At 44.5% G+C, this 27582-nt stretch overlaps 1 protein-coding gene across 7 annotated transcripts in view; it reads left to right on the top strand.

Moving 5' to 3' along the window:
- The window catches only part of CTNND2 (catenin delta 2), a 708944-nt gene that overhangs the window by 472227 nt on the left and 209135 nt on the right, over positions 1-27582 (top strand). For all 7 annotated transcript variants that reach the window (XM_088445725.1, XM_088445723.1, XM_088445721.1 and 4 more), the window contains one exon: positions 11719-11836. In XM_088445725.1, the coding sequence (XP_088301851.1) occupies positions 11719-11836 (118 nt within the window). The remainder of the gene's footprint in view (positions 1-11718; positions 11837-27582) is intronic.

Here is a 27582-nt window from a genome sequence, read left to right as displayed (position 1 = left end):
GCCCCTGTCATTTTTCTTAAAATGTTGCACCACGAAATTAATTGTGTGAGCAAAACATGGGATGTGTTGGAATTCATCCACATGTAATGCTTACACAATATTGGTGGCATTGTCAGAAATCACAAATTTCGAGGAATGTCCAAGTGGGGTAAGTCATTTTACAATGATTTCTCTGAGTTTTTTTAAGAGGTTCTCAGCGGTATGCCTCTTAGTGAAACCGGTGATACACAGAGTAGCCTGCCTGTGAATGAGCTGGAATTTGTTAGATGCTGCTGCTGTTTGCACTGTTAGAGCCAATACACCTATCCAGTGGGATGTCACAGTCATGTAATCTTTAGTTTGCCCTGTCCCACTTGTCCATATATCTGTGTTTAAGTGGACAGTGGGAACAACAGCATTTGGGCATTTCGGAGGACATTAATCTTTTTTTTTTAATGTCCTTGTACAGATTGGGAATTGCTATTCTAGAGAAGTGGAATCTAGAAGGGACATGGTAGCAGGTACACATGACCTCAATTAACTGACTAAAACCCACTGCATAAATGGCGGATACTGAACGCACATCTATTACCAGCATAGCTGTTATGGCGTCAGTACTCCGCTGTGCAACTGGGTGTCTGCTGTCATACTTGCAAAGGATTGTTTGACAGTCAATTGTTTGGTTAAACTATAAGGAGTTTTTCCGGTCCCCTTCTGGGATGAAGATCCACTCACAGCAGCAGCAGCAACAGGCGTGAGAAGTGTAATTTTTGGGCCTTTGCCCAGGCATGACAACAATGGGCTTTTTCCCACCATGGGCAACAACTGTTGCCTGATTTACTGTTTTTACACAAACATCCTCGGCATCAAGATCATCATCAACATCCTCATCATCCTTGTTATCGCCAAGTACAGAAATATCCTCCTCATCCTCCTGGTGCAATTCCACAGAAGCATCCTCAATTTCTACGTCAGCATGTTGACTTGTGCTGCTCATCCCCACATTTGCAGAGGGCACACAAATGGTGGAAGGAGGATCGTCTTCAAGTACAGTATTAGAAAGGTCAGGCTCACACATGGCAACTGCGTATATACCTGGACTCTCCTCGGGGATATGTGACTTTTCAGAGCACACAGCTGGTTCATGTGCCTTAGCGATTTAAAATTTTTTGACACTTCTACAGGGAGAAGGGCTTACATCATCATAAGATGCAGAACCACCAGTCATAAATAAAGGCCAAGGCCTTATCCTTTCCTTGCCACTTCATGTAGTAAATGACATATTGCCAATTTTTTCTTTCTCTGTAGCTAACTTAGCTTTTACATTTTTTTTCTTTAACACTGTAATACATTGCTTGATTTTAGATGTCTTACCTTAAGCTGTCACAACCGGGTACTGTGACTACCATGATGGTTTTCTCCAGTGACCCCTCCAATTGGGATTTGGTTTTCGCCGCACCAAGTGAGCAGGTTGCGGCACTCTGGACAGGTACCTGGGAGTGATGAGAGACCAGAGTAATATACTGAAAACTACTAACCCAGGGAACACTGGAAGTAGCACAAGGGAATGGAAAGGATGGAAACACAATATATGATGATGACACTTGGGGGCGCACTGGGAGAGTAGACTGGAATGTACAGAATGTAGGGATGAAGTACACAAGGATGTGTATTTTGTACACTAAGGAGTGACTCCGGACACACTTGCAGATGACTTGAGATTAGTACATAGGTATGTGTATTTTGTACACTAATGTGCGTCTCCGGATACACTAGTAAAGTAACTGGAGATTGTACACAGGTTTGTAACTGGAGGCACGCAGGGTAATTTATTATTGGTTTGGAAACACAGGAACGGAATGCACAGCGGTGCAAGTGAGATCCACAGGAAGAACTCGTGGTGAACACCGGGTGGATACATGGAAGTCACAAGGGAAGCACAGGGAACCAGGAACACAGCGGAAAGTAATATAGCCTCTGGAACATAAGCCGGTTGTCACCAGGAATAACTACGTGCAGTCATATGGTGAAGTTGAACAGCAACTTCCTGCTGCAGGAGTCGGACCTAAATACCCCTGGCAGCTGGTCATTGGATCCTGAGATCTGCTGGGACACAAGCAGGACTGCCATTGGAGGAGACTGGTCAGGTAAGATAAACCAACATGGCTGTGCCCATACCTGCTAACACAGGAGCCAGGACGCACTCATGAATGTCCTACCGGACCCCGGGGAGAATCCTCAGCCATAACCCACCACTGCCACTGACATCTGAATGCCTTGGAACCTAAAGACACCAGTCCAGCAGTGAGTAAAGGCCGATCCCAGGCCATATCCTGACAGTACGCCACCTTTCAGGGTGGACTCCGAACACCAAAACATGCACAAGGATTTCTACAGAAAAAATTCCAGGAATATAAAAAGGCTTCCCTAAAAACTTGAAGAAACTTCACAAGGAGCAAACTTCATAATTTTCAAAAGATTTCTACTAAAACATCCAAAAAAATTTGACTCAGAAAAAATCTTGATTACATTTCCACAAACTTGAAACAATTATTTCTAACTCACTATGAAGACTTTGTAGCTTTACGAAGCTTGAGCTGATATCTAGTAGGGAATGAAGTTTTCTTCTTCAATACAGATGGCTCCTGTATCGTGTTTTCTTGACAAGGGAGTAAGGTGGTACATCTGAGTTTAATATCAGCCGGTGATGAGGTCAAACTAAACCCATTATCAGAAAAAAAAATCAAAGACAAATCCACAGGAGTAAATTCCTTAATTAGAGCTGTACTGAAAGCCCCCAAATCTAGTAGAATTGGATCCTTGGACTCAATAAGTGGGTTAGCCCAATCTAAAGCTCTCCATCTAATGTTCCTAATGAGAAATTGAACCAGATTGGTGGGCGTGATACCGCAAGACGGATCAGTTCTTATTAGTGTGTCAAAGTGCTTCAGCAATGCAGTATTTTGGGGCACCTCTACATCAAAGACTATGGGCATCAATGTATTAAATGATTCCTGAGTTGCAGAATATCCCTTGGAGGTAATATCAATTCCTTAGACTGAGGTTTGGGTGATATAACTAAACTTGATGGAAGCTCCTCACTTAAATTGACAGAAGAACTTGATTGAAACTCAGAAGAATTGGAGCTGGTATTTATTTACACACGAAGACTATCTTCATCTATAATTTAAATCCCGAAGCCCTTTGCTTTCTTCCTTTTGGACTCTCCACTATCATATCCCACAATTAGATAATTCATTTTATTACCCACCTGGGGTGCAGCACTTATAAACCCCTGCTGGGGTATATCACTTAAAATCCCCTACTGGGCTATGGGACTAAAAACCCCTTCCTGGGGAAGTTGACTTGACATTTCTTCCCGGGGTACAGAACATGAAACTGCTTCTTGGGATGCAAGATCAGAGACTCTCTCCTGGGGTGAGAGACTCAAAACCCCCTCTTGGGGTATGAAATTTGAAAACCTCTCCTGGGCTATAACACCAGAAGACCCCTCCTGGGGTATAACACCAGAAGACCCCTCCTGGGGAATGGGACTTAAAACCCCCTCTTGGTATATGAAACTTGAACTCCTTTCCTGGAATGTGAGACTTGAGAGTCCCCCCTGGGGTACAGTAATTGCAAACCCTTGCTGGGGTATGGGACTTAAAACCTCTTCCTGGGGAAGTTGATTTGACATTTCCTCCCGGGGTATTGAAAATTAAGCCCCCTCTTGGGATGCAAGATCAGAGACTCACTCCTGGGGTGAGAGAGACCCAAAAACTCCTCTTGGGGAACGAAACTTGAAAACCCCTCCTGGGGTATAATACTCGAAAACCCCTCCTGGGGTATAACACCAGAAGACCCCTCCTGGGGATTGAAGCTCAAAACCCTCTTTTCCATGCCCCCCTCCTGGGGCATGGAACTCAAAACAAAGGCCTCCTCCTGGGGCTTAAAAAGTGAAATGAAGGCCCCCTTCTGGGGCGTAGGACTTGAAACCCCCTGCTTAGGTATGGGACATGAAACCCCTTCCTGTGGAGGTTGACTTGACATTTCCTCTTGGGGTATAGAACATTAAACTCCCTCTTGGGATGCAAGACCAGAGACTCAAAAACCCATCCTGGGGTATGAAACTCAAAACAGAAACCCCTTACTGGGTTGGAAAACTCAAAATATTAGTGGTAGGAAACAATTGTTCAGAAAACCTTTCTCGAACTATACCGGAAGTATCAAAAGTTCCTTTGGAAACTTCAGTACAGTGTACTTTTACTGGTATAGTAGACTCAGGTAAAGCACAGATTCTTGATGAGGCAAGCTGTTCCTCTAAAGTTGATAATAAACCCACTTCTGGCATGTTGACCTCAGACTCCTCCTCAGTGGATAATGACATAGTTTCCCCTCCAGAACCTATTGGATTACAATAGTTCTTAGTACAGGCTTTATTTGGTATGAGGCCAGACCCACCAGAAACTTGTGTCCTAGTGAGCTTTATAGAGAAGGCCATTCTCCCCAAATTTCCAAAACATGAATGGCAATATCTAGTAGTTGGACCCCAATTGAAAATTTGGATTTTCTCATCTTGGATGGACCTCCCTTCCTTGTCTGGACTGAGGGATACAGATACCTCCGATGGTGGATGGCTAGAACCAACAGTATTGGCATGGACAAAGAACAAACTCTTTAATAAAATGATCTTCATGACCACAATAGAGGCAAAGGTATAACAGTATTGGCATGGACAAAGAACACACTCTTTAATAAAATGATCTTCATGACCACAATAGAGGCAAAGGTATAATTCTCAGCGTCGCTGGCATTCACCCTCGGTAAGTGTAGGACGTGGGAAACTGCGATGCCTCTCTCCAACTTGACTGGATGGAATGGTAACCAACCCAGCCATTGCACCAGAAACGCTAGAAATACTTTGAAAAATTTCGGGGAGAAGATGTTGCAGTTGCTCCAGTAGCTGGGAAAAAGTCGTAAAGTGTCTGATGTCACTGGTATTAGACAGCTGGAAGATCGGAGGACACTGGGAAGGGGGACGAGAAGTTTTAAGATTTTTTTGCCATGAACGTAGAAGCAACTCGAGATTCTGATGAAACAGACACAGGTGGTTTTCCAGATGGGCCTTGTAAGGCACTTGGAGATAGTGAAGTGAGAGCAGAAGAACATTTTTTTATTTGGCCAGAAAATGTTTGCAATTGTTGACTCATGAATTGTAGAGTGGTCTCATGAGTTTCTACACGGGAACCTAATTCATGAAGATTGGATAGATCCAAAAACCCAGCGGCTTGCATGTTGTGGCCTGTTCAAACTGTAACAACCGGGTACTGTGACTACCTGAGGTTAGAAACCAAGGGGTTTTGGATACTTGCAGGGAAATGACGGGAGTGATAGACTAAGTCTCCCAATTGCGGTCAAACCCAGGTTTGGCGAGACCTGCCCAGAGGCGCGGAGTCTAACTCACTTGGTGGTTTTCTCCAGTGACCCCTCCAATTGGTATATGGTTTTCGCAGCACCAAGTGAGCAGGTCGCTGCACTCTGGACAGGTACCAGGGAGTGACGAGAGACCGGAGTAATATACTGAAAACAACTAACAAAGGCTCTGATTCAGAGCCGGACGCTCTGACCAGAGCGCTCGCTCTGAATCAGGGCCCACCTCCATTAATATGGAGCATCCTCCTGGACGCTCGTATAGTTGTGGGTCACCACCCACAGCATATATGAGCGTGCAGAATGATGGTCGCGATGGTCTTGACCATCGCGACCATCGGAACTGCGAGCAAAAGCCTGCGGTTGGGTTTTTCAACCACAAGGCCAGGAGTGATTTGGCTCTATCAGAGCCAAAATCACTCCCACTGACATCACTAGTGATGTCAGTGGGGCCGGCTTCAGACGGTAGGCGTTCCCTTGGGAACGCCTCCGTCTGGCAGGCACGCCCCCCCGGCACGCCCACCAAAGGGGGCGTGCTGTCAGTCACCATCGCAAGTCCTTCGCTCGTCGGGTCTCGCGCATGCGCACGACGGAGCTCCCTCCGTCGTGCGCATGCGCAGTGGGGACCATCGACTCACTTGCGAGCGGACAGCCGCTCACGAGTGGGTCTGAATGAGGGCCAAACGTAACACTGGAAGTAGCACAAGGGAATGGAAAGGACGGAAACACAGTGGGCCTGATTCAGACCCGGTCGCAAGCGCTGAGCGCTTGCAACCGCGTCGGTGGTGGCCCACAGTGCATGCGCGCGACGGAGCCGGCTCCGTCATGCGCATGCGCGAGACCCGGCTAGCGACAGGCAATCTGTTGCTAAGGGTCTCGCACCCGTTTGGTGGGCGGGCCGGGGGGGTTGCTGCCGAAATGGAGGCGTTCCCGAGGGAACGCTTGCCGTTTGTGGGTGGCCCCACTGACATCATGAGTGATGTCAGTGGAGAGCTTCCGGCTCTGTTAGAGCCGAAAGCTCTCTGGGGCTTGCGATGAACGAGACCCTACCACAAGGGTCTCGTTGCAAGCCCGATGGTCGCGATGGTCTTGACCATCGCGACCATGATCATAGCTGCTCGCTATAGCTGTGCGAGCGGCCAGGAGGCCGCTCCAAAAAAAAAATAAAATGCCCTGGCTCTGCGTCCGGCTCTGAATCAGGCCCAGTATATGATGATGCCACTTGGGGGCGCACTGGGAGAGTAGACTGGACTTGTATAGAATGTAGGGATGAAGTACACAAAGATGTGTATTTTGTACACTAAGGTGCAGCTCCGGACACACTGGCAGATGATTTGAGATTAGTACACAGGTATGTGTATTTTGTACACTAAGGTGCGGCTCCGGACGCACAGGCATATGACGAGATTTGCACACAGGAATGTGTATTTGTACACTAAGGTGCGACTCTGGACACACTGGCAGATGATTTGAGATTAGTACACAGGTATGTGTATTTTGTACACTAAAGTGCTGCTCCGGACGCACAGGCAGATGATGAGATTTGCACACAGGAATGTAACTGGAGACACGCAGGGTAACTAATGATTGGTACGGAAATACAGGAACAGAATGCACAGGGGTGCAAGTGGGAGCCATAGGAAGAACTCGTGGTGAACACAGGGTGGATACATGGAGGTCACAAGGGAAGCACAGGGAACCAGGAACACTGAGGAAAGTAATATAGCCTCTGGAACATAAGCCAGTTGTCACCAGGAATAACTACGTGCAGTCATATGGTGAAGTTGAACAGCAACTACCTGCTGCAGGAGTCGGACCTAAATACCCCTTATGGGTTGGAGTCAGCATCCCGGTGTCTGGGATGCCGACGGTCAAAATACCGGCGCTGAAATACCGACAGCGTTGGGTTCCCAGCACCAGAATCCCAACTGCTGGCAACCCGAAAGTAAGTATCGGACGTTTGGGGGAGGGTTAGGGTGCGGGGTTAGGGTTAGGCACTAGGGGGAGGGTTAGGATTAGGGACAAAGGGAGAGGGTTAGGTTTAGAGTGCGGCGAGGAGAAGGTGAGGTTTAGGCACTAGGGGGGGGGAAGGTTAGGTTTAGGTACCGAGGAGGGAGTGTTAGGTTTAGAGTGCAGGGAGGGGGAGGTTAGGTTTAGGCACTAGGGGGGAGGTTAGGGTAAAGCCCCGGAGAGGGAGGGTTAGGGTAGGGATCAGGGTTAGTCTTGCCTTCCTTCCTTCAGGGTGTCGGGATTCTGACCAACGGCATCCCGACCGCCGGGATCTCATACCCAACTCCTGGCTAATAACCGAACAATTGAAGGTAATTTAATGAAAATAACAAAAAAAAAGATGTTTCATAGAAAATAAAAATGCATTTAGTTATTACAGTGATATTGTTGTAGTTTGTAAATAACATTTAAGCACAGGCACATTTCACAGTTAATTACCGGCTCCACGGAGGTACATGCAGTAGAGGAGCAAAAGATATAGGCAGGGCTGCTGTGTGATTTCGCCGTAGCTTAGACGCCATGGGTGGAACCACGGGGAAGCACATCAGGTGATTGCTGTAGAGGCTGCGGCAATCATCTGAAATGCTTCCTTATGGCTCCACCCATGGCGTCGATGCTACAGGTTGGAGACCACTGATGTAGATGGACTAGTATCGTCATGACTGGTCGCACTGGCAGCAGCTCCACCACTAGTATGTGGTTCCTGCAGTCTCAACTGGTCGTTCTCCGCAACAGACACAAATGAAGTGGGGTACAGCACACACGTCAATTTGTACCAATTTTAAATATTACACTGCAGTATCAATGACCTGCAGTGTGACAATATTGTTTACGTATACACTGTGTTTTCCACTTACAGTGTGACAATATTTTTTACGAATACACTGCGTTTTCCACTTACAGTGTGACAATATTTTTTATTAACACACTGCGTTTCCACTTACAGTGTGACAATATTTTTTACGAATACACTGAGTTTTCCACTAATAGTGTAACAATATTTTTTATGAATACACTGCATTTTCCACTAACAGTGTGACAATATTTTTTACGATTACACTGTGTTTCCACTAAAAGTGTCAATATATATTACGAATACACTGTGTTTTCCACTGTGTGACAATATTTTTTACGATTACACTGTTTCCACTAAAAGTGTCAATATTTTTTACGAATACACTGCATTTTCCACTTACACTGTGACAATATTTTTTACGAATACACTGCGTTTCCACTAACAGTGTCAATATTTTTTACGAATACACTGCGTTTTCCACTTACAGTGTGACAATATTTTTTACGAATACACTGCGTTTACTTTCCACTAACAGTGTCAATATTTTTTACGAATACACCCCTTCAGCCCCTGTCTTTGGATGGACACAGGGCCTGATTCAGAGGCACACGCAAAAAGCGAGTGCTCGCTCTGAATCAGGACGGCCGCTTTTTTTTTTTACCTGGCCTCCAGGCCGCTCGCTAAGCTGTGGGTGACCACCCACAGCTTTTGCGGGCGGCCAGATGATGGTCGCGATGGTCGGCCATTGGGCTTGCGACGAGACCCTTACGGTAGGGTCTCGTTCCCGCAAGCCCTACAGACATCATGAGTGATGTCAGTAGGGCCGCCCACAAATGACAGGCGTTCCTTCAGGAACGCCTCAGTTTGTCCAGCCACCCCCCCCTCCCCACCTACAAAACGGGGCGAGCTGTCAATCAACATCGGCAGCCACCTCTTGGATGAAGCACAGCTCTGACAGCCCAGGACTAAGCAAGCAAATGGGGCCGATCACCATGAGGGAGGGACTTTTATACAATCCAAAATCCGCTAGAATCCGACACAGCGGGATGATGATGTTTTGTCTCACTTTGAGATCCAATTCAGACGGGAAAACTTGTGCCGGACTCAGATCTCGCCTCGGATCTGCAAGTTCGGATGGTTTTGGTTCTCTGAGAACTGGACCCGCTCATCTCTCTTTTAAATACAATACACGTTTTGTACTAGAAGCCCTTCATGTAAAATATTTATTTGTCTTTTGCACACGTTTCACAGTAGTAGACATGGTAACAACTGACAAGAACAGATCACATTTGATAACATAATAAGCTGGATGAATAAACTTTGCTGTAAGCAGACAGATGTTTGACACATTTCCTGAATGCCTATCATTTCAAGTAATCATAACTGCTCAGAGTCAGGATGTAGAACTGTATCAGTTATCATCAATTTTCTGGAGCCAGGATCTAGCACAGGGCTTGTTTCCATGAACATGCAATAGTTCCAGTTTTTACTTTGTTACCACTTGTATTTATTAGATTGTAATACTCTCTTTTATGTACAGCACTGTACAATATGTTGGCGCCTTTTACATGGTGGCTCAAGTCAATATATACTGGCTAGTGCTAAAAATGAGTACAATAGGTTGTGACATCTTTGCATAACAGGCCTATAAAGCTTTCCAACAGCATATCTTCTGTTTGCTACCTTCTCTTCATTTGGGTGTGTAAATGGCAGTTTTTGGATCTCTTTTTGTAATCAAGATGTAATTCTCACCCTGTTAAATTGATTATTATTATTATTATTATTATTATTATTATTATTATTATTATTCAGAATAATTATTATTTCAATAGTTATAGTGCTTTGCAATTGTGAACTAACACAGTAATAAAATAAGACTTGGTATTAACAAAGTAAGATTTAAAAAAGTTGTAGTCTGAAGTTTACAGTCCATGGTTTGTATGATTTGACCAAGAAGAGTATTACATAGAGAGTTACCTCACGTTTCCGGGGTACAAGCTTTACACCAGAGCGCCGGATTCAATTAACAGTGAAATCTGCCATTTTTGGCAAAAAAAACCATAGAAAACTGCCGATTTTCGGCAAAAAAAAGGCAAAAACGGGAGGGGTGAAAAAATATGGGCGAAAAAATTAGGAATTTGCATCTGTACCCCAAAAAATTACTGACATACATCTGGAATTATTTTAGAAGTGCACGATCGGCAGTAATAAAAGTATTTAGGGTACTTAAATTGCGTCCGTTGGTGGTAATATGCGTATACGGAAAAATGTAAAAAAATTGTAGAAAGCATTTTTTTTCCTGGAAATTACTGTTCCATGTAAATTGGGGGTACGTTAAAATGAGTGCAAGTATATTTTTGTGTTTTAAAAGAGCAATTTTAAAAACTGTTAAAAAGGCCACATACAAAGTTTTGAAGCACTTGGCACATCCATACCGTCCCCCAAAAAACCAGACCTAATACGTTAAACCCATTTTTGACAATTTTTTTTTAATCCAAAAATTTGACCAGACTTTTTTGTCAAATTTCGCAACTTTCAAAAAAAATTAGGGTCATCTATCATTAGGGGGATGTCCAAAGGGTTCTGAAAGAAATCCCAACATTCATAGTCAAAACTAGGGATTTTGCATTTTTTTCTCCTGTTCTTACGTGGAGAAAACTTTTCCCGTGTTTTTTTTTGTAGTAAAATCGGCCATTTTTACAGGTTTTTTTGGCAAAATCGTCCAATTTCGCCGGCGGCGGCGAAAACGGCTGATTTTGCTGCTAATTGAATCCAGCCTTGAACCTGACTCTCCCCTCTGCGGCTAATACTTATCTTGCTCCGGTCTTACGATTGGGATGCCGGCTGCCGGGGCTCCGACGTCGGCATCCCCAGTCATGTTGGGATTCCAGCGCCGGTTTTTATTCAGTGATCAGGATTCCAGTGAAGGGATTTCCGCAGTCGGCATCCCGATCGTCGGGATATTAATCGCATGCCCATATTCCTATATATTCCCTATACATAAGCATAGGTTAGGTAGTATTTGTTTCTATAGGGCAAGCTCAGTTTACATTGTGTATGTTATGATGTCTAAATCCAAACCAAATACTGTATGCTATGATGAAGCCACATTCCCAAGTTTTATATATGTGGATACTGATGTCAGATAAATGTTAGGCATTTTGCTCCAGTCAGTGGATTAGGTTCTTCTAATACACTTTGCAAGTTTAGCCTTTATCCCAAATAGCATTAATATTGTTTTATAAGTGTTTGTTTTGTGTTATCAAATGCTCCAGAATAAACTGGAACCATAAATCACAAGCTACACTTTAACAGCTTTATACAGTTGTACTTAGCAAACATATATAGACTTAAAAGCATCAATGGGAAAGTGGGACTTGTAAATATAGGCCTATATAGCTATAAGGGGAGCTTATCTAGGCCTTGTAGACAGAGTTATAGAAACCATGATGTTGACTTCAGTTGAAACTTGTTCAAACTGGCATTTTATGTTTTATTTGCAGGAATGTGAGTTCTGCTGGAGAGGAGGCACGCAGAAGGATGAGGGAGTGTGATGGACTGACTGATGCATTGCTCTATGTCATCCAGGCTGCACTAGGAAACAATGAGATAGATAGTAAGGTATGTGTTTTTTATAATGTTCAATAACAAATAGAAACTAGAACTTAAGATTCTGCAGAGAAAAAAATAATTGCAGCGATTCTGGTAATATGAACAATCAGAGTCATTTTATAGACAGTATTAAACCAAGACTCATTGACTACAAAAGTACACATACAGTTTGTGCTGTATAATCCATACTCATTTGTACCTTAGAAGAAAATACTGCCATCTGAAAGTTACATAACCAGCTGAAGTTTCTGAATAACAGATAGTTTACCTGATGTGTCAGCAGCACATACAGCAATAATTACACATCTGTTTTTGTCAGTGCTGAATGAATCACAATGCTGTTTATATTCATCAGTAACAATGCCATCTGAAAAGGAAAGTGGTTTCTTTATTCACAAAGTATCAAGATAATTGTGTTTTGTAATCAGGAACACAACAAAATTCCAGTCTTATTTCAAGATATTTATTACAATTACTTTGCATAGAAGAATAGTGTCTACAACATTTTACATCCAACATTTAAAGTTCTACTACTGGAATGTAAAGTACATATAGATTTACTATAAAAAGCATCTCTAATATTCTTAATTATATTAATACTAGTATTTTGGACACCGTATTTGCCCCGTCACCTGCTATTGCCCTCAGCGCTGCAGGGGTTTCTTTTCCCATCTCTAACTCTCGTAACCTCACCCCCTTTCCCTCAGCTCTCTTTCTATCCCCAATTCACACTCCTGCTTCGCCCAAAATCTTTCCCTCCCATCTTTCTCTCTCTCCCTACGTGTCCCCCTACCTCTTTCTTCCACTCTCACCTGCCATCAGGACAGGACATCATGCTGATGAGACTTGTAGTAAACAGGACAAATAGCCTCTCAGTCCCAAAGTCTCACTGCTCCCTTGTGGACTTTCCGGGCCGTGAGCAGCTCCCCAGGACTCCCCTTTTCCCCACATGTGTTTCTTACTGGCAGTTGGAAGAAGCTGTCAGCAGGGGGCATGCCCTTGCCATCTGCTTCATTGTGTATGAACTAAACGGAAACGTTAGTAAGTTATATAATAGATAGTGTTTCATGATTTAAATAACTCAACCTCAGAATAACTTTCTGCTTAAAAACTCATTCTTCATAGCAGAACATCAAAGGAACATCTATCCATTTAAATGCAAATAAAACTCTGGTATCAGAAACACTGTCATTAAAATCTTCCTTATTGTTGTAGCTTGAAAATGCAATCTTGCTGAGATAACGGCCTGCACATTAGCCACCAGTGATTGCAACATGTGAAAAATAAACAAAGACTTTTTTCATCTACTGTAGTCTTGTTTTTTGATCTTGTAACTTGCAAAAATTAAACAAAGACACAAATTCTGTCTACTGTAATTTTGTTTTTTTGATCTTGTAACTTGGTTAAAACGTATGTAAAGTTCATATTTTTAGTATTTATGTACTCAGAAGAATAACGCTATGTATTTATGGGGTAATTTCTTAGAATTGCAATACTTGGCTCAAAAGAAGTTTTTTGAAAATTCATAATGCACTTTAAAGAAATGTATATTATTGGGACCAATAGCCAGTGGTCACGCTGTGACCAAAATTCTTTGAGTTCCGGGACCCATTATTTAAATAATTTGGGGTCCTATTTCACTGTTTCTGGGTCCCATGATAATGTATGCTTTTGAACTCCTCATATGCCTCTCAGACATCTCCACATTTCCCCTCCCCAAAAAAACCCATTCAAATATTAAGCACCACCCTGATGTACAGTATGTATGGGAGCCACTGCTAGATCACTGGGCTTATTTATTTTTACCTCATATTCAATGACAATTCCCAGTACAACTTCCAGTCTTATTCACAATATGAACTGCAATTCCCATTTTACACATACTGTAGTATGAACTACAAGTCCCATTTTGTACATTACCAGCTACAACTACCATTCCTATATGATTCATATAGACCTACATAAATCCAATATGCTCCTATTTTTGTTTCACAAACAATTCCATATGTTCCTATATGTATCTCACAAAACTCTATATGCTAATCCTTATATTTATCACAAGATCCTTCAATTATCTTCATATGCATCAAAAGGTGCTCCTCAGTGAGCACCTCTTCTGTCTCTCCAGCCAGAACCCCTTCTGTCTCTCCAGCCAGTACACCTTCTGTCTCTCCAGCCAGCACCCCTTGTCTCTCCAGTGTTACAACTCACCACAGAGACCCCAGAATCAGACCTCGGCACTTACCTCTCAGAGCGCTGCGGAGCGGTGGTCTGCTGCCCCGCCGGCCTGTTCCTGCAGGCGATCTCTCTCCCTGTCTCCTGACGGCGCCTGCATCTTCTTCTCAGTCTCCGGCCCAGTGTCTCACATGTGGGTCCACTGCGGGTCTCCGGTCCATGGGCGCGGCCATCTTGGTTTGCTCATGTGATGCGGTTTCCACCAATGGACTTGCTCCTCCTCCTCCAGCCAGTAAGCATCCAGTGCTCCCTATAAAAGGAACCTCACTTCTCTCACTAGTTGCCAGTGCAACAAGTCCCTTAGTCTAACTAAGTGATCCTCACCACTGCGCTCCGTAAGTGTTGTCACCGCTCCAAGTAGCTTCCACGCTACCACCATCTCCATACCGCTACCCAGCCGCTCCAAGTAGCTTCCACGCTACCACCATCTCCATACGGCTACCCAGCCGCTCCAAGTAGCTTCCACGCTACCACCATCTCCATAGGGTTACCCAGCCGCTCCAAGTAGCTTCCACGCTACCACCATCTCCATACGGCTACCCAGCCGCTCCAAGTAGCTTCCACGCTACCACCATCTCCATACGGCTACCCAGCTGCTCCAAGTAGCTTCCACGCTACCACCATCTCCATACGGTTACCCAGCCGCTCCAAGTAGCTTCCACGCTACCACCATCTCCATACGGCTACCCAGCCACTCCAAGTAGCTTCCACGCTACCACCATCTCCATACAGCTTCCCAGCCGCTCCAAGTAGTGTCCGAGCTACCACCATCACCTTACGGCTCCTTAGCTGCACCCAGCAGCCCGTGCTGCCACCTTTATCATACGGCTCCTTAGCCGCACCTAGCAGTCCGTGCTTCCACCATCCATTACATGGCTTTCCAGCCGCATCAAGCAACTTCTGTGTTATATCAATCCTCTACCAGTCTTCTGCATCCTCTCATGTGGAGGAACTTTATCAAACCAAGTCTCCTCCAGCGAGCATCTGAGCTGAGCTATACAGGTCCAAGGCCCCAAAATCCCACGCCTTTGACAGTTTACACTGGCCTGATGGACTCGGCAAGTGGTCAAGGATCTGGAGTAGATTCCTCTCAGGATGTGCTATCTCGACTGGAAAGACAAGAGACCTCTCAGGTCCAGTTGATCCAATTCATTCAGGATATGTCATCGCGTCTGGACAACATTCAGGCTGCTCCAGTTGGCACTCAAGCCGCCTTTCCTCCTGCGGTGTCACCTGCTCCTCCAGTTCCACCTTCTGCTTGTCTTCAGCTCTCACCTCCAAGCAAGTTTGATGGCAACCCCAAGTTATGCAGAGGTTTCTTGAATCATTGCGAAATTAATTTTGAGCTTCAACCCGCCAATTTTCCGACAGCCAGAACCCGAATGTCGTACATTATCTCTCTACTCTCTGGTCAAGCACTCGATTGGGCCTCGCCCCTCTGGGAGAAGTCGGATCCTTTGCTCTCCAACTATCCTGAATTCATTGCCATTTTTCACAGGATTTTTGATGAGCCTGGAAGAACCACTTCATCAGCTGATATTCTACGCCTCCGTCAGGGCAGCAGGACCGTCGGCCAATATGTCGTCCAATTCCGGACCCTGGCTTCGGAGCTCAGTTGGAATGAGGATGCTCTCATTGCTGCCTTCTGGAGTGGTCTTTCAGAAAGACTCAAAGACGATCTGGCTTCCCGTGACCTTCCAACCAGTCTGGATGATTTAATCACTCTCTGCAGTAAGGTGGACCTTCGACACAGAGAGTGTGCCTTGGAGAGAGGCAGATTTGATCGTGGAAGGCCACGTCCAGCTTCTCGACTACCTTCTCCCGTGGGCGAAGAACCCATGCAGGTTAACCGATCCTGCCTGTCCGCTGAGGAACGGCAGAAAAGGCAGAGACAGAATCTCTTTATGTATTGCGGATCTCCCCAACATTTAGTTAAATCCTGTCCCATTCGTCCGGGAAATGCCTCCTCCTAACTTATCGAAGAGAGGTTAAGTTAGGAGTAGCCATCGAATCACCCAGGAAGTCTGATTCCACTAATCAAGCTCAATTGACACTTCCACAGGGTCCAGCTGCCGTTCTAACCCTGCTAGATTCAGGGGCTGCAGAAAATTTTATGACTACAGACTTTGTTCATAAATATCGGATTCCTGTTGAAGCTATAAGCCGAGTAGTAACTTTAACTGCCATTGATGGTAGTCAAATTAATAGTGGAACCATAACTCAACGTACTCAACCCCTTAAACTCACCATCTGGGTTCTCCACTCTGAGGAACTATCTTTCCTAGTGATTCCCAAAGCCTCTCATTCCTTAGTTCTTGGGTTACCCTGGTTGCAGAGACATTCTCCACAAATCGATTGGTCAACCATGCAAATTACCTCTTGGGGTGCCAATTGCCTGAACCCTATTCGGATTTCTCGGATGTGTTCAGTAAGCAAAAGGCGGATCTTCTACCTCCCCATTGCAAATGGGATTGTCCCATAGATTTCATTCCAGGGAAGAACCCTCATAGGGGACGTACCTATCCACTCTCACTCCCGGAAACTCAATCCATGTCCGAATATATTGAGGAAAACCTAGAAAAAGGTTTCACACTGGCCTTCCTCTTCTCCAGCCGGGGCCGGTTTTTTCTTCGTAAAAAAGAAAGACGGAGGGTTACGTCCATGTATTGATTGTCACGGACTCAATGATGTAACTATTAAAAATCGGTATCCCTTACCTCTCATAACTGAGTTGTTCAACAAGGTCAAAGGAGCCACAGTCTTCACAAAACTCGATTTAAGAGGCGCCTACAACTTGATTCGTATCCGACCCGGTGATGAATGGAAGACAGCTTTCAACACCAGGGATTACGCTCTAATCAACTTTACTGCAAGTTGGAAAAATGTATTTTCGAAGCTTCCAGTGTACCATTTCTAGGGTACGTCATCTCCGGGTCAAATCTTCAGATGGATCCTGCAAAACTTCAATCCATCCTCGACTGGTCTATTCCTAAATCACTGAAGTCCATTCAACGGATTTTAGGTTTTGCAAACTACTACCGTAAATTCATTAAAGGTTTCTCTACCCTGGTAGCTCCCATCACAGCTCTCACTTGTAAGGGGGCGGATCCAACTACTTGGTGAGCAGGCAGAAGCCACTTCTGCTTTTCAACTTTTGAAGCAAGCATTTATCTTGGCCCCTGTGTTGAAACAACCAGACATGACAAGACCTTTCATTTTGAAAGTCGATGCTTCAATCTGAGGGAGTTGGAGCAGTCCTCTCTCAACGCTTTGAGGATGAAAAACTTCATCCTTGTGGATTCTATTCCCAGAGATTTTTGCCAGCTGAGCAGAACTACTCCATTGGAGACCAGGAGTTACTCGCCATAAAATTGGAGCTTGAAGAATGGTGATATCTTTTAGAGGGGGCTCAGTATCCCATCACCATCTATACAGACCACAAGAACTTACTCTATCTGAAATCAGCTAACTGCTTGAATCCACGGCAAGCTAGATGGGTGATGTTCTTCTCTCGATTTAACTACAAGCTTTCCTACCTCCCCGGTTCTCAAAACTGTAAAGCCGATGCTCTCTCTTGTTCTATGGAGAGTGGTTCTAAACAGCTCTTTGAACAGGATCATCCCATCTTGAATCCAACCTCGTTTGCCACTACCAGCATTACTATGACTCCACCTGTGGGGAAGATTTTTGCGGAACTCCACCGTCGTTAAAGGTTGTTACAATGGGCTCATGCATCTCATTTCTCTGGACACTATGGCATTGAGAAGATGACTGAATTTATCTGGCGATCCTACTGGTGGCCTTCAATGAAACAGATGTTGTCTCCTACGTCTCCTCCTGTGTTAAGAGTGCTCAGCATAAAGTACCTCAGCAAGCTTCTTCCAGGCAACTTCAGTCATTAGCCATTCCTTCACGACCATGGACACATTTATCTATGGATTTCATCACTGACCTTCCTCCATCTCAAGGCCACAACACAATCTAGGTTAATGTGGACAGATTCTCCAAAATGGCCCACTTTGTGCCTCTCACTGGACTTCCATCGGCTCCATTACTCGCCCAAAACTTCATTAAGGAGATTTTCAGACTTCATGGTCTTCCGCAAGAAATCGTCTCTGACAGAGGAGTGCATTTTGTAGCTACATTTTGGAGATCACTTTGTTCAGCACTTCGGGTGAAACTTAACTTCTCTACCGCGTATCATCCCCAGACCAACGGACAAACTGAGAGGGTCAACCAAGATCTCGAACAGTTTCTTCGCACCTTCATTTCCTCTTCTCAAGATGATTGGGTAGAGCTCCTCCCATGGGCCGAATTCGCTCACAACAATCATTATGACACATCCACTAATTCCACTCCTTTCCTTACAGTTCCACTAATTCCACTTCCTTCCTCGAGTTCCAGAATTTTCACTTCTTCCGACACTGGATGTGCCAGCTGCCAAGATTTCTCTCCAGCAGTTCTCTGATATTTGGAGGAAGGTTCGTTCCACCCTTATTAAAACATCTGCCCGATATAAAAGATTTGCTGATCGCAAGAGACGAGCAGTACCTAGTCTTCAATCTGGAGATTTGGTCGTAACATCAGACTCCGGGTTCCCTCAATGAAATTCGCTCCACATTATATTGGGCCATTTCCAATTGCCAAGGTTCTGAATCCAGTAGCTTACAAGCTAAAACTACCTCCACACCTCCACATTCCTAACTCTTTCCATGTCTCTCTTCTGAAACCATTGATCCTCAACAGATTTCAAAAGGAACCTCCTAAAGCTGCTGGTGTTTAAGCTAAACCTGGACAGGAATTTGAGGTCAATAGTATCCTAGACTCTCGTTTACGATACAATCGCCTTCAATATCTCATAGACTGGAAGGGTTTCGGTCCAGAGGAAAGAATCTGGGTTAATGCTCCTGATGTACATGCACCTCGCCTGGTCAAGATCTACCACAAGAAGTTCCCTCATAACCCAGAAAGTGTCCAGAGGCCACTCGTCAAGAGGGGGGTACTGTCACAACTCACCACAGAGACCCCAGAATCAGACCTCGGCACTTACCTCTCAGAGCACTGCGGAGCGGTGGTCTGCTGCCCCGCTGGCCTGTTCCTGCAGGCAATCTCTCTCCCTGTCTCCTGATGGCGCCTGCATCTTCTCCTCAGCCTCCGGCCTGGCATCTCACACGTGGGTCCACCGCGGAACTCCGGTCCGTGAGCGTGGCCATCTTGGATTGCCCATGTGACGCGGTTTCCACCAATGGACTTGCTCCTCCTTCTCCTCCAGCCAGTAAGCATCCAGCACTCCCTATAAAAGGAACCTCACTTCTCTCACTAGTTGCCAGTGCAACAAGTCCCTTAGTCTAACTAAGTGAGCCTCACCACTGCGCTCCGTAGGTGTTGTCACTGCTCCAAGTAGCTTCCACGCTACCACTATCTCCATACGGCTACCCAGCTGCTTCAAGTAGCTTCCACTCTACCACCATCTCCACAGCTGCTTCAATTAGCTTCCATGCTACCACCATCTCCAATACGGCTACCCAGCTGCTCCAAGTAGCTTCCATGCTACCACCATCTCCAATACGGCTACCCAGCTGCTCCAAGTAGCTTCTATGCTACCACCATCTCCATATGGCTCCCAGCCACTCCAAGTAGCTTCCACGCTTCCACCATCTCCATACGGCTACCCAGCCGCTCCAAGTAGCTACCACGCTACCACCATCTCCATACGGCTACCCAGCCACTCCAAGTAGCTTCCACGCTACCATCATCTCCATACGGCTACCAGCCACTCCAAATAGTTTCCACGCTACCACCATCTTCATACTGCTTCCCAGCCGCTCCAATTAGTGTCCGAGCTACCACCATCACCTTACGGCTCCTTAGCCGCACCCTGCAGCCCGTGCTGCCACCTTTACCATACGGCTACTTAGTCGCACCTAGCAGTCCGTGCTTCCACCATCCATTACACGGCTTTCCAGCCACATCAAGCAACTTCTGTGTTATATCAATCCTCTACCAGTCTTCTGCATCCTCTCATGCAGAGGAACTTCATCAAACCAAGTCTCCTCCAGCGAGCATCTGAGCTGAGTAATACAGGTCCAAGGCCCAGCCAGGGAACACAGCCCCAAAATCCCACGCCTGTGACATCCAGCCAGCATCCCTTCTATCTCCCCAGTCAGCACCCCTTCTGTCTCTCTAGCCCTGCAGTGACTCCCTAACCCCATGCAGCACCCTTTCTGTCTCCCCTGCCAAAACTCCTTCTTTCTGTCCAGCCGACACCCCTTCTATCTCCCCAGCCAGCAACCCTTTCTATCTATCCAACCCTGCAGTGTTTACCTGACCCCAGCCAGGCCCTTCTGTCTTTCCAGCCCTGCTTTGCCTTTTGGTTTCCACTCTCCTGCCCCAGGCAGCCACCGCATCTGCTTGATATATCACTTACCTTGTTCTGTTTTGGCTGGTCCCCACACGCCACACCTTCTCTCTTTTTCAGCGGCGTGATGTGCCATCATGATGTCATATGCGCCAGCTTGCAAAAAAAAGCTGTATTGCATGGTTGTGGCAACCCTGTCACTTTATTGCACGGGGCTAGTAGCCACCACTACGGTAGAAGTAGGCCCCCTCTCACTTTATTGCTTGGCAGGCGGTAAGAGCGGACGGGCCCTCCCTCTCTGTCTAAGTTTTCGGGCCCGGGACTCCAGTATCAACAGTCCCTTCCTGATGGTGGCCCTGCTAGTAGTACAATCTCTGCTCAGCCAGTTTTTATTTTTTTATTTTATTATATATATATTTGTTTCCGGTTTGTTTCAAATGTGCAACACAGGTGTTTTATGATTTGTGATATTTGAGTGCTATATAAGGTGGTCACGTGAGTTTGGTCATTTGCTGCTAATTTTGGATGGATAAGGTTGCACCATGGTTACGGTCTATGACACTTTATATTTAAAATAAACTACATCTTTCTAAATTGCTACAAGACTGATGAGTGCCCTGCTCTGTCTACATTTCAATATGGACTGGTGAATTGGAGGAATTCTACATGGTTTCTACAGGAGCACCCCAGCTGATGGACTCAATGAGCCACTGTGAGTGCATGGTTCTTTTGTTATTTGATGAGGTGGACTTTCTTTTGTTCACTGGTCTCTGCTCTTGGACAAATTTGAATGGTTGGAGATTTGATCTAGTAATGCTATTATCTTCGACAATTCAGCATCACATCTTCTGAAGATTAATTTGTTGTATAATTTATTTATATTATACAAGAATTTCTTCACATTTTTGTGACCTTATTCCTGGTTGGTTGATTTTTCGGTCAGTACCTAACTGGCTATTTTACAATTTGTATTTTACTGTGATTCAGTGTTATTAACAAGTTTACTGTAAGAGATACATTTGTATTCGTCCTCACCTGCATGTTTAGTCATTAGAGTGGTTACACATACAAAGTTGATTATATGACACAATCTAGAACCAAGTTTCTTGACAATAACCTGCTTCATCAAGCAGCAATTGCCCAAATCTCGTTAACTGATGACGATGCTAGCAAAGTGAAATTTCATCAAGAGCACTTCAGCAGTCCTCTATTGACATGTATATATATATATATATATATATATATATATATATATAAAAATATAAAAATCCTCGATTGATCATAGACTATTAAGATTAAATAAAAAAGAGATAGTTCTGGTCCTGCATGAACAAATATTGTCACATCAACTATAATGAGAACCAATCCAACATTGTGTTCTAAATGGTGCAGAGTTCTAAATAAATGTTGTATGGATCTCATCTTGTTAGTAGTATAGGAGGTGGGATCTGAGTTGGGCAAGCTCAGAGCAGTATTGACTGAATTAAGAGCTTCCGTCACACCTATATTATCTGAGGATAAATCAGATAAGCTAAGCACAAATATAGATCGCTATAGAAATGTACTGGTTGCCTGTAGCTTGTAAGCACAGAAAACTAGAAACTGTGAATCTTGACTATAAACAGCATACAGTTTATAGGTGATTGACAGGTGATAACACCAGTAGACTCCACATGAATATATGCACATATAGGAGGAAAGCAGTATTTACTGTTGATATATATTAATCTTATTTGTACTCAGTTACAAACATCTTTTACCACCAAGTGCTATAACTTAATCCACTACTTAGGGGGGAGAGGGGATCAGACATTGAGTTCCGTAAAAAAATACACCGCAGAACACAAACAAGGAGGAAGGGGTGATATTAGAAAAGGAAGGAGACAACATTTGTTAACGCTGTGATTCATTTGTCAAAACATACTTTGACACGTGGAGAGAGCTCTTTGTTTAAGATGGGACTAGAATTTGTACCTATATATAAACTTGATAAGTTTGATATCACAGGTTGGGTCGAAAATTTTAAATGTGTGTAATGACGATAATTCCAGGTCAATTTTAAAAAGACCATGTTCATTTGACCCACCGTCCAGGAACCACAATATCAAGACTTTCTTAAAACTTTGTGAAGACGATTTACAGGAGGCAAATACACCTAAGATTTGACATGATAATTTGAACCATGCTCAGAGAGAGGCTATCAAATCTGGAATGGAGCCCACATCTGAAATAAAAACATTCAGCTCAGGCAGGATGGCCCTACTGCCGCATCTAATGGCTTACTGTGATTGCTGGTCCTGTATACTGTATATGTCAGAATTATAACACTATACTTAGTATGACATATATTATACTGTAGTTGGTTATGTGCTAATTATACCCTCTTCATGGACTGGCCACACTCGCTTTAAAATCTAGCATTTGGAAACCCCTCTCTAGAAATCCTGCGTTTGCCACTGACCTGTGCTGCAAAAATCACTTTACATTTGTTTTTATTGTATATATTTGTTTCTTTGTTACATAACGTATACACTCGAGTATAAGTCGACCCGAATATAAGCCGAGGTACCTAATTTTACCACAAAAAACTGGTAAAACTTATTGACTCTAGTATAAGCCTAGAGTGGGAAATGCAGCAGCTACTGGTAGTAATCCCTCCCCTGATACTGCCCCCAGTAGTAATATTCCCCCTCTGGTAGTGCCCCCAGTAGCAATATCACCCCTGGTAGTGCCCCCAGTATTAATCCCCCCCTGGTACTGCCCCAGTAGTAATCCCCCCTGGTACTGCCCCCAGTAGTAATATTCCCCCTCTGGTAGTGCCCCCAGTAGTAATACCCCCCTGGTAGTGCCCCCAGTAGTAATACCCCCCTGGTAGTGCCCCCAGTAGCAATACCCCCCCTGGTAGTGCCCCCAGTAGTAATCCCCCTGGTACTGCCCCCAGTAGTAGCCCCCCCCAGTAGAGAGAGATGTAATAAAGAAAAAAAAACACTTACCTGAAACCCCGCTCCTAGTCCCGACGCTGCTACTGGCTCCTCTGGCCACTTTGCATTATGGGAGAGGCATCGTCATGACGACGTCTCTCCCATTACCCACTGCGGGAGCCGGAAGATGGCTCCCGCAGTGGGAGCAGCAGCAGCCGATGAGAGTCTGACAGACTCTCATCGGCTGCTGATTACAACAAACACACAGCTGCCGACGCCGGCGGCTGTGTGTTTGGCAGTGTGTAGTGCTGACCGAACTCCGTCCGGTCAGTGCTACACACGCGGTGCAGCTGTGTCACAGAGACACAGTCTGCACCGCGGCCCGCATGGTACGCTACTCAGCTGCGTACCATGCGGGCATGACTCGAGTATAAGCCAAGGGGGGGCTTTTTCAGCACAAAAAATGTGCTGAAAAACTCGACTTATACTCGAGTATATACGGTATACACAATTTTTCATTATTATTTACACTAAGTTATAGATATTGGTATTTAGGGATGACATACAGTATATGCAGGTAATGGTGAGCATGAAATTGCAGACTATTACATGTATATGTGTGACTCAAGTGTTTGTATTTGTTTGTTCTTTGTATTTTTTATGATGCACAGTGAGTAATTGTATGTAGGGATGTACTGTAAACAGCTGTGACCATAACTATACATGAATCTAAAGCAAAGGTGTGTTGTATAAAATGTGCGGTGCACGGAATGCTCATCAGGGTTCCTATAGGAAACAATTAGCTAACAGACTTCCTCTATGAGACCTGGTGAATGGAGGCTCACATCACACAGATGAGTCAGCAATGCAACACAATTGGAAATACTCGTTTGGCCGTTCACATGGGTGAGTTCCACTGGGTCCCCCACTGTTGGAACGCATGTGTGCGGTGTTAATAAACAGGCACAGAAGGCTGTGGTCTGGATTAGTAATGCAATATGGCATTTGAACAAACATTGATGGGCTGAAGGGTATGTTATGTATACACTTGTTTATTAGTAGATGGGAGTTTTTATGAGTGGAAAAACGAAAGGTGCACTTCCATTTTGTTTAAAATATGCAACACAGGTGTTTTATGGCATGCTATATTTGAGTGCTATAAAAGGCTGGGTACACACTAGACGATATGTTGTTTGATGTAACGGATTGGACCGATATATCGTGCACATCGTCTAGTGTGTAACCACTATGTCGCTGGTGATACACGATACGATGTCATCAGTGACATCCTCTGAGAACCCTGTGGAAGACTGTGAAATCTCTTTAATGTCCAAATAAATAGGGTAACAAATAATCCCAATCTTTCCCACCCCACAAGCCTGCTGCCTAGGTGTCATCCTTGACTCTGAACAGTCCTTTGTTCCCCACATTGAATCTGTCTCAAAATCTAAAAAGCATAGCTAAAATTCGACCTTATCTTACAAAAGACACTGCAAAAACTGTAATCCATGCACTCTTTATTTCCCGCATTGACTATTGCAATAGTCCCCTTACTGGCCTTCCCAAAAACAGGCTCTCACCACTACAATCCATAATGAATGCAGCTGCGAGGTTGATCTTCCTCGCCAAACGTTCATCGTCTGCTGATCCACTCTGTCAGTCCCACCATTGGTTACCGGTCTTCTACCGTATTCAATATAAAATACTTACACTCACACATAAAGCTGTTAACCAAACCACACCAACATACATCTCTTCATTTTTTTCAAAATATCTTTCAACCAGACATCTCAGCTCTGCACAAGATCTGTGTCTATTGTCCACACACATCACTTGTTCCCATTCACGGTTACAGGACACCCACGTATAATAAGACTTTCCGCTAGTCTTCAAACATTCAAGCGTTCCCTGAAAACTCAATTCTTCAGACAAGCTTATCAGATTCCAGAACCACCCACTTAACCTTCATAGGGAAGCTATCTAATTACATCCCTTCTTACAGTCTACACATACTCTGACATATTTTCTTCTACAATTTCACATCCTCCTGTCCCTAGGTCAACTTTCCTATGTGACAGCCCACCAATAACCTCTGCAATCTGACTGGACCAATTGCAACATGTAGCACCTATCCTTGTGTATCACCCATTTCCCTTTAGATTGTAAGCTTGCAGGCAGGGCCCTCTTACCTTTATGTCTGTCTGTTACTACCCAGTTTGGTTCTATTAATGTTATTTCCATTTGTAAAGCACAACGGAATATGCTTTAAAGTTTTTTTTAAACCTCTCCACTAACCATTAGTCTGAGGGTGATGCATACACACTGGATGATCCGGTGCCCAACCACCAGATATGCCGCCTCCTGCCACATAACGCTGCATGGGATCGTCATCTGCATCGCCTTATTGGACTGCATGTATAAAAGATCAGGCGATGCGGCTGACGACCCCATGGGAGCACGCGAGAAACGATTTTAACGATTTGTCGTTCCGATGCATCGGAATCAGCCAAATCTTTAAAAAAACGTCTAGTGTGTAGGGGCCTTTAAACAGGTGATCTGCTCTGTGTATGACTCCTGGCCTGGCTGTGATGAGCAGTGCTGAAAGACAGGTGCCTACTTTAACCACTTGCCTGGCATGCTCGTATCAGATACGACCATACCAGACTGGGCTTTTCCTGATATGGTCGTATCTGATACGACCATTCAGAAATGCCCTGCAGGTGGGTGTTGGAAGAGAATCTTCCAGCAGCCACCAGCCTCAGAGGGACCTTCCGGTCCCTCTGCAACTACGCATTGTACTCGTTTGTGCTGATCACTGCTGGGAACAGTGATCAGCAACCCGACACCTCCCCCCCTCCAAACACACACACTGCTGACTCTGCTCCTTACAGATGCCGGGTTATTAGACTAAATGGAGTCGATGCTCCAGTGTAACCCCGCGCTGCCGGGGAAGAGAACAGGCAGCCTCTGCCTACTACCTCCCCCAACCACTCACCCCGTTCACATATCACATCCGGCGCTGCTTCTTGCAGATGCCGGGCTGTTACACTGGGAAGGAGTGTGGCTCCTGTGTAACCCCAGCGCTGCTACACGGAGACGCTGGGGTAATAAAATCAATGTCCCCCATGCAGATGCCGGGTCATTTGACTAAATGGAGCCGGTGCTCCTGTGTAACCCCTGCGCTGCTGGGGAAGGGAACAGGCAGCCTCCGCCTGCTCCCCCCCAGCCACTTACCCCACCTCTTCACTGATCAGGCCGGCGCTGCTCCTTGCAGACGCCTGGCTATTACTATGAAAATTACTGTTAAATGAGTTTTATATAAGTCTTAAATAGTTTAAAAGTGTTTAAAGTTCAAATTCAGGAATTTGAAAAAATAGCTATTTTTATGGTATACTGTGTTTCAAAATAGAAAAAAAAACAGGAAAAAAAGATTTTCTTTAATAAAATTGTGTTGAATAAGTTTTAATTAGATGTTCTTGACCTAATTCAATCATAAAAAAAACCCGACAATTTTGGAGCAGTTTTTGGAAAAATAATTTGTCAGTTAAGTGGTTAAATTCTCTCTGCGGCTGCACCTGTATAATCCTGTGTGAGTTGCGATGCACAGTAGGTGGTCAGACCATGTATTGACGGGGTCTGGGACAAGTATCAGCAGTCGGGATTGAAACAATGAGTCCCGCTTGTGAGACAAAGTCAATTATAATAGCTCTAACGTGTTTCTCGGCCGTCAGTATACTGCCAGTTTCCTCAGTGGTAATTAAGCCTCACTTCATTGGACCTGCTATACAGTATATACCCCCAACAAACAATTAAGACAAGAAGATACAGGTGTGTGATAACTGGAATCCCCATTTGTATCAGGGTAAAAACACACAACTATACCTATAAAAAAGGTCAATTGTCTCACAAACTCAATTAGGATCATACAGTACATTTTCATTATTACATACAGATTGTAACAAAGATAATAACACAAGACTGCAACAGACATCCATGTGTATACATGTATGCACATCTAAATTAACTACTTTGTTGAAGATTATCCAGAAAACGGTTACATATAAAAGATATACACTATTAATCATAAAAAATCTTTAACCTATATGAAATTCTTTAATAGAATTTATATAATATAAAAATAAACTTTCTAGTAAACAAAAGACAAAAATTTCTTACCAGCACATAGGCAATGAATATGAGATACAGAATTAAAATAATTAGATTGAGGACCTGATTCAGAC

Source organism: Taudactylus pleione, unplaced genomic scaffold (genome assembly GCF_031769625.1).
Source record: "Taudactylus pleione unplaced genomic scaffold, aTauple2 ptg000386l, whole genome shotgun sequence".
In the NCBI taxonomy this organism is placed as follows: Eukaryota; Metazoa; Chordata; class Amphibia; order Anura; family Myobatrachidae; genus Taudactylus; species Taudactylus pleione.
Note: the sequence above shows the minus strand (reverse complement) of the source record. Positions and strands in the feature narration are given on the sequence as shown.